Source organism: Chrysochloris asiatica, unplaced genomic scaffold, assembly GCF_000296735.1.
Source record: "Chrysochloris asiatica unplaced genomic scaffold, ChrAsi1.0 scaffold00246, whole genome shotgun sequence".
NCBI lineage: Eukaryota > Metazoa > Chordata > Mammalia > Afrosoricida > Chrysochloridae > Chrysochloris > Chrysochloris asiatica.
Window position 1 is genome coordinate 1,662,068 of NW_006408764.1, and position 12,174 is coordinate 1,674,241.

At 52.9% G+C, this 12,174-nt stretch overlaps 3 protein-coding genes across 3 annotated transcripts; 2 read left to right on the forward strand and 1 right to left on the reverse strand.

Moving 5' to 3' along the window:
- Positions 1-278: 278 nt before the first annotated feature.
- LOC102838789 (cytochrome b561 domain-containing protein 2-like) lies at positions 279-2,038 on the reverse strand. The gene is made up of 3 exons (XM_006873565.1): positions 1,912-2,038; positions 1,416-1,453; positions 279-782 (listed from the first exon to the last, which is right to left on the reverse strand). The coding sequence occupies exons 1-3, from the start codon at positions 2,036-2,038 to the stop codon at positions 279-281; spliced, it is 669 nt and encodes a 222-aa protein (XP_006873627.1).
- A 371-nt stretch (positions 2,039-2,409) lies between these two features.
- NPRL2 (nitrogen permease regulator-like 2 (S. cerevisiae)) lies at positions 2,410-6,197 on the forward strand. The gene is made up of 11 exons (XM_006873564.1): positions 2,410-2,906; positions 3,505-3,596; positions 3,683-3,851; positions 4,031-4,139; positions 4,678-4,814; positions 4,905-5,002; positions 5,124-5,160; positions 5,267-5,360; positions 5,436-5,553; positions 5,851-5,993; positions 6,077-6,197. Exons 1-11 carry the CDS (start codon positions 2,829-2,831, stop codon positions 6,142-6,144), a joined length of 1,143 nt encoding a protein of 380 aa, XP_006873626.1. The 5' UTR covers positions 2,410-2,828; the 3' UTR covers positions 6,145-6,197.
- Positions 6,198-8,223: 2,026 nt separating this feature from the next.
- ZMYND10 (zinc finger, MYND-type containing 10) lies at positions 8,224-11,767 on the forward strand. Its single transcript, XM_006873563.1, has 12 exons — positions 8,224-8,315; positions 8,579-8,687; positions 9,463-9,579; positions 9,704-9,757; positions 9,846-9,983; positions 10,086-10,174; positions 10,268-10,368; positions 10,727-10,899; positions 11,030-11,155; positions 11,248-11,369; positions 11,484-11,609; positions 11,692-11,767. Exons 1-12 carry the CDS (start codon positions 8,224-8,226, stop codon positions 11,765-11,767), a joined length of 1,323 nt encoding a protein of 440 aa, XP_006873625.1.
- Positions 11,768-12,174: the final 407 nt, after the last annotated feature.

The following is a 12,174-nucleotide window of genomic DNA, read 5'->3' on the forward strand; positions in this document are numbered from 1 at the left end:
TTTTTTTTTTTTTCCCCTTGTAATTTCTGGAAATACTAGTACTGATTTGCTGGGGAGGCAGATTTGCAACCCCAACTTCATCCACACACGATCCACATGCTCCTCCAGGACAATGGGGAGAGAAAAGGCACTCCAGCATGAAGAGCAAAGATGTCAAACAGGTCTCCTCCCACCCAATTGCCCCAGTACCTGAGGTGTCCCCTGGACTCAATCAGCTGAGAGAGTCCAGGAGGTCCTAGCCCCAGCTCGTCCAGGCTTCCCTTAAGCTAGGGAGCTGCTCATGGCTGGATCCTCTTGCGATATAGGTAGGCATTGCTCACCTGGTTCATGATGACAAGGCTGGTGAGGACTGGACATAGCACAGCCAGGTACCAGGCCCCACCGGTGACTGTGGCAGTGAACCACAGTGAACACATGCCCAGCAAGAGGCTAGCACTACCCAGAAGGTAGCACACCAGCCCCGAAGTGGCATGGTACAGCTTGAGTTTGGCCAGAGGCCATCGGGGGAGCAACTTGGGGTAGAGCAGCCCCAGCCCACCTGAACACTGCAGCCCTGCCCACAGCACAGCCAGCAGCCCTGCCCGTCCGTGCCAAGTAGCCAAGTGGGCTTTGCTCTGCTGCTCCTTGTGGAGGATGACCAGGCCCAGGCCCAGCAGAGCACACAGCAGGGCCAGCAACTGCAGCACCCAGTGGCAACGTGCCCGACCCTTCCTCGAGAGAGAGCGCAACAGCGAGCTTTCAGGTGAGAACACCAGCAGTGCCTCGGTCATCAGGAAGGAGAACTGGGGAGACAGGAATGGGAAACTCAAGTGAGGATGCTGCCTCAGCAAACAGAAAGAGCATTTGAGATAACACTCAAGCTGCCAGCCAACCTAGACTGATGCCCCTTCTTCACTTTCTACCCATTTGGTTTCCATTTGGTAATGACAGGGGTAGAGGATAGCATCCACCCTAAATAATCAGTGAGAGGTGCCTCTCCGCACTAGGTGCCGTTCTGAAAGGTCACCTCTGCGATGTTACCCAGCAAATACAACGTTTCAGATGTGGCCCTTATAAATGATTCACACACTGTTTACCTGACATGAGGCTGGATACAATTTCTTGGCAAGAGCTGGCCATATGGATGTACTGTTTCAGGGAAAATTTGATGCATAACCATAAATTATATTCGAAAGGACAGAGGGACAATCAAATAGGTAAAAAGGGACATAGGTATATCAAGTGCATTTTCTAAGCTTCTTTCCTAGAAGTAGGTTTAGCCTCATTTTGTGCATAGACAATCACTTCTATACCCTGGTTCAAGTTTGAGAACCAGATAAGAATTGGAACATGCAGGACAAAAGCAACATTACATGTTCACAAGATTTCAAAGGCCACCACCCATGCCCAAGCTCTCTCCCAGGTCCCCTACTTACAGCAAGAGACATAAGTACAGGATGCCAGGAGAACAGGCCTGGAATGAGAAGAGGAAGCCACGTGAGGCTAAGGGAAGAACTCAGCCATGCCAATCCCTATAGAAATATGGGCAGCCCATTGTCCAAGGAAATGCTGGCAAAATGTGAGCCCCTCCTTACTGCAAGGGGAGCTGTCTGACATACCTAGTATCTCTTCCTGGATCAGAGGTCATGGTTTTGCCATCCCACTTCTCTGGCAGTCCTCCCAGTATCTCCCAGGAGGTAGTCAAGAGGCGTACCAAGCCAAAAAATACCAAGTACCCTGTGGGGCCTGACCAAGCTGAGAGACCCCCACATGCATCAGCTCCACCCCAATCATCTCTCTGGCACAGAATGTGCCCTCAGCCAAAGAGCCAGACCTAATTCCCAGGAATTAGGGCTACAGCTGCCTACCGCCCCTGCTCCCCGGGAAGAATGGCCTTTTTCTTCCAAAAAGTCAACTCTGAATCCTACTTACTGGTGCCAGGCCTGGCAAGCACAGTCACAAAGATGGTGAAGCCCAAGGCCACAAGGTGGGCAGCAGCACCAGAGGCAGTGCGCAAAACTCGATAGATGTGCGACTCAGTCTCCACAGTCAAAGCCATGACCAAACAGGCCTGTCTGTAGCCTGAAAGCAGAGAATGAGCAAAAGTCAGGTGCCCACTGTCCTCACTGTGGGTAAGGCTAGCTGGGCAGGAATGGATATCCTCGGCCAGAAAGGAATGGTAGGAAGGCACAGTGCTAAGGCAGGCACCAACATTCATCACAACGTGCCATTTGAGGGCTGGGTCCTGTCAGCTTGCACCCACACCTGAGCTGCACTAATCGCTAGACCACCTTCCAGGTAGAATGCCAAGGGGTGTTAAGACTAAGACTACAATCCCAGCGTGCATCACACCATTCTGGGAGGGAGCGCCAACGAGGAAGGCGTGGAGCACTACGGGAGTTGTAGTTGCCAGAGGCAGCCCACAATTCCAGCGTGAATCCCTTCATGCAGTCTCCCCACGTGCCACTGGCATGTTGCTCCTCCATGCTAGGGATTCGCCTGCCTCACCTGCAGCGCCGATCCGACGCTGTGATTTCCTCCCGAGAAAGCGGAATCCGTCGGGCCCTGCAGCGCGCGTTACAGCTCAGTCCCCGGGTCGCTTCACTTCCGGGTGCGACTTCCACCTACCCGGGACTTCCTGGGGCGAGCACACCGCCCCCACCCCAGCCACGCCCCTGAGTCGCGCTGCGCAAGCGTCGCTGAGCTGATGGCTTCACGGTTGTGAGTTCGCAGGCGCGTGGGATCCGGCTGCTCAGTCCTCCGGGCTGTGTCTAACAGGTGTTGCCAGAGGTTGAAGCGTCTCCGCGCTCGAGGGATTAGAAGTTACGTCCTTGGGCCCTGCTAGCGTCATGGGCAGCGGCTGTCGCATCGAATGCATATTCTTCAGCGAGTTCCACCCTACGCTAGGACCCAAGATCACGTACCAGGTGCCACTCGGGCTCGTGGGGCTAGGCCGGGAGAGGGGCGCCCTCGAGAACTCAGCCAGTTGCCGGGAGACTGCAGATACCCAAGATGCATGCGGGCACATCACTCATTCTCAAGAGAACCCGTGAACCAAGAAAATACTCAGACACGGGATGCTAGCTCCTGTGTGTCAGAGGAGACATACTTTACGCAGGCAGTGATTGTGGGAAATAGGGCTGTGGAGACCGTGGGAGGTACCAGGCTTCAAGACGGATAGCTGAATGATCTGTGAGTATAACTGAGTTATTAGCTGAGACCTAAATGATGCATGTTGTTGTTAAGTGCTGTCAAGTCCGTTCCAACTCATAATGACCCTGTATAGGGTTTCTAAGGAGTAACTGGTAAGTTTGAACCGCTGACCTTGTGGTTCAAACCGACTTTGGGATCCAGTATTTTATCCCACACTGCCACACCAGGACTCCAAATAATGCATCGGAGATAGGAAAGGGGTAGGGGATGTCTCAGGTAGAGGAGACAGCATATACAAACTCCAGGAAGAGGCCATGTGTACTCCCACTGGTCTCGAGGTCCAATGAAGAACCTCCTGTCTTCCCTCCCCAGGTGCCAGAGGACTTCATCTCCCGGGAGTTGTTTGACACAGTCCAGGTGTACATCATCACCAAGCCAGAGCTTCAGAACAAGCTAATCACTGTGTGAGGCCCCAGCTGGGGGACCCCTAGGAAAAGGGAATGGGATTGGGGGAGAGCCTGACTCTGTTTCCACCTGTTCCTCCATCCAGGACAGCCATGGAGAAGAAGCTAATCGGCTGCCCCGTCTGCATCGAGCACAAGAAGTACAGCCGCAATGCCCTCCTCTTCAACCTGGGTTTCGTGTGTGACGCCCAGGCCAAGACCTGTGCCCTCGAGCCCATCGTCAAAAAACTGGCTGGCTACCTGACCACACTAGAGGTCTGCTTAGATGGATGGGCAGACAGGACCAGGGTGGATGGGCAGGCAGGGCTGGGGCAGGTGTTCCTATGTCTCCAAAGAGTCCCAGACTTGGGACTGCCAGCCAGCTCTGGACCCAGACAGGGCAAGCAGACAACCAGTGGTCTTGGGTATGCCCACCATGTCCATGCTCTATCCAGCTAGAGAGCAGCTTCGTATCTACGGAGGAGAGCAAGCAGAAGCTGGTGCCCATCATGACCATCTTGCTGGAGGAGTTAAATGCCTGTGGCCGGTGCACTCTGCCCATTGGTATGTCCCAGCCTCTGCAAGGAGAGCATTATAAGGCTAGAGGAGGGATGGCAGAATGATATGTGAAGTGAGGCCACTTGTGGGAAAAAAGGATAAGACTTGAGAAAAACTGGTGACCAGGAGATAACTATAGTCTAGGCTAATGATGGACTCCTGGTGTGGCACTGTAGGATCAGCATTTGACTGCGAACCACAAGGTCGGCAGTTCAAACCCATCAGCTGCTCTTTGGAAACCCTGCATAGAGTTGCTATGATCTGGAACCAATTCGATGGCAGTTAATAACAACAACAAGCTAATGATGTTCGGGGATAATGTTTAATAGACTGGTGAGAGACAGGGGGCCTAGCAGAATCCTCCAGCTCTGCCCTCTTGGTATAATCCCTCCCCTTTGCTGGACCTCAGTCTCTCACTCTATAAAAGGGGAAGATTAGCCCTGCTTAGGTCCACCTGCTTGCCTCAAAGAATGGGAAACCTGGATAGTTTTGAAAGGCCTCTTGGAAGAAATGACACTGAGAATGTGGGTGGGACCACTTGCAGATGAGTCCAATACCATCCACTTGAAGGTGATTGAGCAGCGTCCAGACCCTCCTGTGGCCCAGGAGTATGATGTTCCTGTCTTTACAAAGGACAAGGAGGATTTCTTAAATTCACAGTGGGACCTCACCACACAACAGGTGTGCTAGCCTCCCTGGATATCATTATTTGTGGCTGGCCATAGCCCTGACCCCATCCCATCCCCACTGACCTGGCCCTGTTTTATCTAGATCTTGCCCTACATTGATGGTTTCCGTCATGTCCAAAAGATTTCAGCTGAAGCAGATGTGGAGCTCAACTTGGTGCGAATTGCCATCCAGAACCTGCTGTGAGTAATGTTATGGTCATGCCCAGGACAGGGTTGTCAGCCAGGGCAAAGCCCAGGGGGCGTGGATGTGAGGGCTGGGAAAGTATGGCTCTCAGAAGCTGAGCACAGCTGTCTGTCCTAGGTACTATGGCGTTGTGACACTGGTGTCCATCCTCCAGGTAGATGGGTCTGGTTAAGTGGAATGTGGCTGGGCCAGGCCGGGGCTGTGTCAGGCCTCCCAAGTCCCTCACTCAGACCACTGTGCCTCCTCCTATTACTCTTCAGTACTCCAATGTGTACTGCCCAACGCCCAAGGTACAGGACCTGGTAGACGACAAGTCTCTGCAGGAGGCGTGTTTGTCGTATGTGACCAAGCAAGGTAGTAGCCAGAAGATGGTGAGTTGGGGGAGGCTATTCTGGAAAGGGCTGGTGAACTGACCCTTGGTATCCACAGGGCACAAGAGGGCCAGTCTCCGGGATGTCTTCCAGCTATACTGCAGCCTGAGCCCTGGCACTACTGTCCGAGACCTCATTGGCCGTCACCCCCAGCAGCTGCAGCGCGTCGATGAACGGTCAGAGGGGTATCCCCTAGAGCAAGACGGGTTTGCTCTGCCTTAGGGCAGAGAAACCCTGTACGTCTCTGAGAAGCCCTAGGTCAGAGGGAAGAGAGGGGATTCCCAGTGAATAGAATATTGTGGCACTGCCAGTCCAGGCAAGGATTCCGTGAGGTCATGGGCTTGGAGGCCAATCTGGCCATTGAGACAAAATTGGAAGGAAGATGACAGAAAAGGATTGGCCTGGCTGGATTGGTCAGGTAGTAGTAACATCACCCCTCTCCACACCCCCCACATTCCTGCCCCCCCGCTCAGGAAGCTGATCCAGTTTGGACTTATGAGGAACCTCATACGGCGGCTACAGAAGTACCCTGTACGGGTGTCTCGGGAGGAGCGGAGCCACTCTGCCCAGCTTTACACAGGCTGCCACAGCTATGATGAGATTTGCTGCAAGACAGGTGGAGGCAGACAGGCTAGTCAGGGTAGAGTCAGGGTAGGGTGGCCTGGCTAGGCTATCTAACTTCACCACCATTCTACCCAGGCATGAGCTACCATGAGCTGGATGAGAGGCTGGAAAACGACCCCAACATTATCATCTGCTGGAAGTGAGTCCTGGAGCAGCTGGACAGAGCATACTGCTGTGGCCACACCCTACTGCTAAGCCCTGCCTGATGCCATTGCCAGACTGGTTCAAAGTAAACTCGTTGTTAGTGTCATTGAGTTGGTGCCAACTCATAGTGATCCTGCATAGGGTTTCCAAGGATCTACTGGAGAGTTTGAACCACTGACCTTGTGGTTAGCAGTTCAGTGCTTATTCTACAGTGTCGCAACAGCACTCCAAGTTAACTCTTAGCTCTATAAATAAATTCATTCATTCAAACCTATGTTTATTGAGTATAACTTCTGTGCTATTCACATAGAGCTTTGAATCTGTTCTTGCCAGTTCAGTCATGACCAACGAAGCAAAGCCAGAATAGACCCAAATTTATAAAATGTGGGTATACCGGAATGATAACCAGAACAGGAAAAATTAAAGATTGATGCCCTGCCAGAAACTTAATCTTCCTCTCAAAAAACAAGGACAGTGTGCCATTGCAATCAAATCTCTTGATTCACAAAGTTGGAAGCAACAGTGTCCTGCTCAAAAATGGTGGCCAACTGGGACACTTTGAATATGTATCACTATCCACAGTCCTGGCAATAATTCGGTCTTTGATTAAGTTCCTGAAAGGGCTCACTATGCTTCTTCCAAGTCTTCCACTCCAGGGCTTCGACCTGTATCGGGTTTCCAAGGCTGTAAATCTTTACAGGAGCAGAAAGCCTCATCATTCTCCCACGGAACGGCTGGTAGTTTCGAACTGCTGACTTTAAGGTTAGCAGCCTGACTTATAACCACTACATCAATAGACAAGTAAAATCCAAGAAAAACTAAATTCATGGCTGTTTGGTTTCGGACTCAGTGACCTATAGGACAGAGTAGAACTGCTCCAGTTTCCAAGGCTTTAAAATCTTTATAGAGGCAGACTACCACATCTTTATCCTGTGAAACCACAAGTAGGTTTGACCCGCCGACCTTTTGTTTACCAGCTGAGCCCTTAACCACTGCACCACCAGGACTCCATTCCGTTAATTATAACAAATAGAAACAATCAGAGCTGTGATGGAGAATTGAGACAGAAGTAAGGGCTACTCTGGATTAGATGCACAAAGAAGGCTTCTCTGAGGAGGTGACAGGTGAGCAGGAAGGAAGCGTTCCAAGCAGAGAGGTATCAAGTTACTAAAGCTCTGATACAGAGTACTTTGGGATGTTGAGGAAGCCAAGGATGGCCCATGTGGCTGGTACATAGGCAAGGATGAAAAAGGCAACAAAGTCCCAAGGTAAAAGAGGAGAAAAGAGCCAGGACCCTGCAGAACTGCAGGTAAACCACTTTGTACTTAGTATTCTAAGGTCCAGAGGCAATCAGAAAATCTGAGGTTTCTTGCAAGGGGGTGCTGTCTGATGCACACCTTTAAAGACTCCTGGCTGTTCTTGAGGGTCAACAGTGGAAGTGAGTCCCGTGAAAAGACCACTGCATTTATCCCATGAGAAGTGATAACAGCCTGGACGAGGATGAGAAGCTGTGGGCCCTGGGTAGTATTTCAGAGATAGAGCCAACAGTGGAGGTCGGTACGTGAAGTACGGAGCGAGGAAGTCATGAAGAGGAGCCACCAGATGGACTGAGACGGGGCACCTATAGGTGGAGCAGATGGGGGTCAGGACTGCCCCCATCCCTGTGCGGGCCTACTGGATATCCGAGGAGAGAGATCAAGGAAACAGCAGCTACAGTTGAGATGCGGTTTTACACAAGGAGTCTGGAGCTCAGGAGAGAACCCTGAGCTGAACCCCGTTGTGAGGGAGAACGCTCAGGAAGTCCAAGTGGGATCCTTAACCAGCAAGCCTTGGGTGGGCGTGTCATGATCTGTGGCAGACACCGACAGGAGGCGGGACTTAGATCACATTGCGCAGGCGCCAAGCAAAGCCGTTTCCGTGGCAACGAGAACACAGGGATCCCAACCGCTCAGCAACTGTCCTGTCCTGGACTTCAGCACTACCGCAGCCTGTAGTCTCCAAACTGATCCCCCCAGTGCTGGCTTCAGTCTCAAGGCAGCCAGACCCTACCTTTTAGTTTTCTGTCGCAGAACCCTAACATGGGCGACCTGGAGCTGCTGCTGCCTGGACAGGCTGAAGTACTGGTTCGGGGTCTGCGCAACTTCCCAGTGCGCGAGATGGGCTCCGGAGGGTGAGGCAGCCAGATCACGGCTCAGGAAGAGTCCTGGGGTCAGGGTCTCTTGTTGGGAAGCTTTGGACCTGGCATAGGGGGGTAGGGGTTACCCAGGTTGGAGGGGCTCCAGGGTGAGGCGAGAAAGCTCTCCGTGATAAAGGTATATAATGAACCCTTCTGGCCTCTGGGGATCCAATTAGGCTTCAAAAGGACCTAGAGTCCACCCCTACTCTGACTGTATACTAGTGCACTCAAATGCAAGTACACCTCCTCTGGGGTAGGTGGAACCAGCAGCATGAGAACCTGGAGAAGCTGAACATGCAGGCTATACTGGATGCCACGGCCAGCCAGGGTGAGCCCATCCAGGAGCTTCTGGTCACCCACAGGAAGGTATGCTGAGGTCACTGGCAGTGTTGCTACCGTCTTCCTTTGCTAAATTGACCTCTGTATCCTAAGGAGCATGCTGGGTACCTGCTGTCCCCTCTGGTGTACTGGTTTTTCCCAATGGGGAAAGGGAGATGTGTTACTATACCTTCATCCTGCACTACTATTAGATAGGATCTCCAGCCCAGGGTATGGAGTGATGAAGTTGACAATCATAGATCCTAGAACAACCTAAGGCTCAATGCTAAAGGTATTGACGTGGAGGTGGAATTTTGGCACACAGGAAGACAGCATTCCCAATAGGGGCATAGAGGAGTTAGGCTCTAGGGATCCACCTAGCTGGAATATGGGCCATGGGATAGTCTCATTAGGTTACCTAATATATCACTTTAAAAAGGTTCTCCAACAAGGAAAAGTTGGAACCCACTATTGAAGGGAGAAGGAAAGGATACTGTGAAGGGCCCTGACTAATGGTGAAGTCAAGACACTCAAGAGCATCCAAGAAGGAGACCTGGGTAGAGACAACAAGTTGGACATAGAGGGATGGGGAGCAAGGTGACTACCAGCAGACTGAGGGCAGTACACAAGTCAGTCAGAGGCAGCATAGGAGATGTCTCCACAGATAGGAAGAGCACATGGAGATGCAGGTCTAAGGCTCAAGAGAAAGGTCAGAAAAGGTATTCAATTTGAGAAGAATTAGACTGTGCCAAGCCAGGGATGGGGAGGTTGCTAAGCCAAGGCAGGTCCACCTCATCCTTGTCCTTCTCCCCACCCCTTGAAGATCCCAACACTGGTGGAGGAGCTGATCGCAGTGGAGATGTGGAAGCAGAAGGTGTTCCCCGTGCTTTGCAGGCTAGAAGACTTCAAGCCCCCAAACACCTTCCCTATATATATGGTGGTGAGCTAGGCCCACAGTTTACACCCCCTCCCTTCCCTTCCGAAGTTCCTGGACTGGGGAAGATAGCTGGTAGTTCCTAACTCTCACTTGCAGCCTCTACCCTATTCTCACCTTTGAGTGGCAGGTGCACCACGAGGCTTCGGTCATTAACCTCCTGGAGACTGTGTTCTTCCACAAGGTGAGGCAAATGGAGTGGCAGGAAGTGAACTGTCTCTTAATGGGAAGGGCGTCAGAGACAGAAAGCATCCTCTCTCCCTGCCCTCCAGGAGGTGTGTGAGTCAGCAGAGGATACCATCTTGGATTTGGTGGACTACTGTCACCGCAAACTGACTCTGCTGGTGGCCCGGAGTAGCCGTAATGGCCACCCTGAGGAGGAATGGCCCCAGGACAGCACCCCCATGCAGGTGGGCTGAGGTTCCTTGGGGCTGGCAAGGGTTGAGCCTGAGCTCCCTGAAAGTCTGGGCAGACAGGGAATGGCCCATCCTGAGCACCACATGGTCTCCCAGGAGCTGCAGAAGCAGGCAGAGCTAATGGAATTTGAGATTGCACTGAAGGCCCTCTCAGTACTGCGCTACATCACAGACTGTGTGGACAGGTAGGCAGCCTTACTGGGCCTGGAGCCCACAGTGGAGAGCAAGGAGCCTGGGCCTGTAACCTTTGCTCAACTCTCTCCACTTCCTGCCTCTAGTCTTTCCCTAAGCACTTTGAGTCGCATGCTCAGCACCCACAATTTGCCTTGCCTCCTGGTGGAACTTTTGGAGCACAGTGTCTGGAGCCGGCGGGAAGGAGGTAAGGGCCTCCCTAACCTGCCTAAACCCCACCCCACTGCTTCCAGGGCATTCTTTAGGAATGGTGATATCAGTAGCTTATATATAGGCAGACAAACCCTGCCCTCCAGCCCACAGAGGATACCAGGATGCCACACCCAGGGTGGCCCTGGACCTGGGATCTACAGCAAGCAAGACCCATGTGTCTACTACTGAGATCTCAGCCTGCTCTGGAGCCAGCAGCACCCAGCCTGGGCAAGTCCTGCGTCCCAGGCTCTCTTCACCATCCATGGGCAGTGGTCAGTTACCCCAGCCCACATAGCATGCTTACTCAAAGAGCATGCTATAGTTGAACCCAGTCTGCTGGTCCCTCTTCACAGGCAAGCTACAGAGATTTGAGGGTGGCCGTTGGCAGACTGTGGCCCCCTCAGAACAGCAAAAGCTAAGCAAGCTGGATGGGCAGGTGTGGATTGCCCTGTACAACCTGTTGCTAAGCCCTGAGGCCCGAGCACGCTACTGCCTCACAAGTTTTGCCAAGGGTCAGCTGCTCAAGGTGAGGAGTGGCCCCAGGTTTCCCCACACCAATAACCACAGCCTAGCACTAGGCTGCACAGGCACCTTCAGCCCGGCCCAGTCCTGTGGCCAGCTCATCTTACACTGGTTTTCCCTGGACACTTCTGCAGCTTCGGGCCTTCCTCACAGACACATTGCTTGATCAGTTGCCCAGCCTGACAGACCTGCAGAATTTCCTAGCCCATCTGGCCTTAGCTGAAACTCAGACCCCAAAGAAGGACCTGGTGTTGGAACAGGTAGGCACTGGGAAGTTAGTTACTCGGGACCACTGCCCATTTTGCCAGCTCTTCCCTGTCTCCTTTCCATTTATATCCCCCGTCCCCTGCAGATCCCCGAAATCTGGGAGCGGCTGGAGCAAGAGAACAGAGGCAAATGGCAGGCTATTGCCAAGCATCAGCTGCGACACGTGTTCAGCCCCTCAGAGCAGGACCTTCGAATGCAGGCACGGAGGTGAGGTCTGCTGAGCTGCCATCATGCATGGAAGAGATGCTGGAGATACAGAAGTTGTCAGGGAGCTAGCTCCTACTGGCCAGATCCATTCAGGCCTCCCAATCTCTTCCCCAGGTGGGCTGAGACCTATAGGCTGGATGTACTAGAGGCAGTGGCTCCAGAGCGGCCTCACTGTGCCTATTGCAATGCCGAGGCCTCCAAGCGCTGTTCCCGGTGCCAGAATGAATGGTATTGTTGCAGGTGAGAGAACCCTAAGATCCTGGGACCCTGAGCCCCACCCCCCACAAGTACTGTTTTCCTCAATAAGCCTACCTACTCACAGGGAGTGCCAAGTCAAGCACTGGGAGAAACATGGAAAGGCATGTGTCCTGACAGCCCAGGGTGACAAAGCCAAGTGAGAGCTACCGCTGCAGAAAGCTGACTAATCCTGCCAAGGAATCCCATTGGGGCGGCCTCCTAGAATCTCCATACACCTCTTCCCAGACCCTGGTGGGGCTCAGGTGGCAGAACATAGTTGGTGACACTTTCCCCTCAGCGAAGTGCTCCCCACTTCCTGCCCCAACCTCCTGGAGAGTAGGCCTATGGTGTTGCTTTAGCAAGCTGAGGCTGGAGCCCTGGCGTGGGGCGAGGACCGGATGTGGAGACCCTCTTACCCTCTTCCTCTACACAGTAAAGCAGGCCTTCAGAAAAACGCCTTTCTCAGAGCGCCCCATCACTGCCGGCTTTGTAGGCGGAGGGGGTGGTGCTTGCGGGGACTGAGGGAGGGAAGGGAAGACAAGGCGGGGATTCTGCAAGAGTTCCCCCT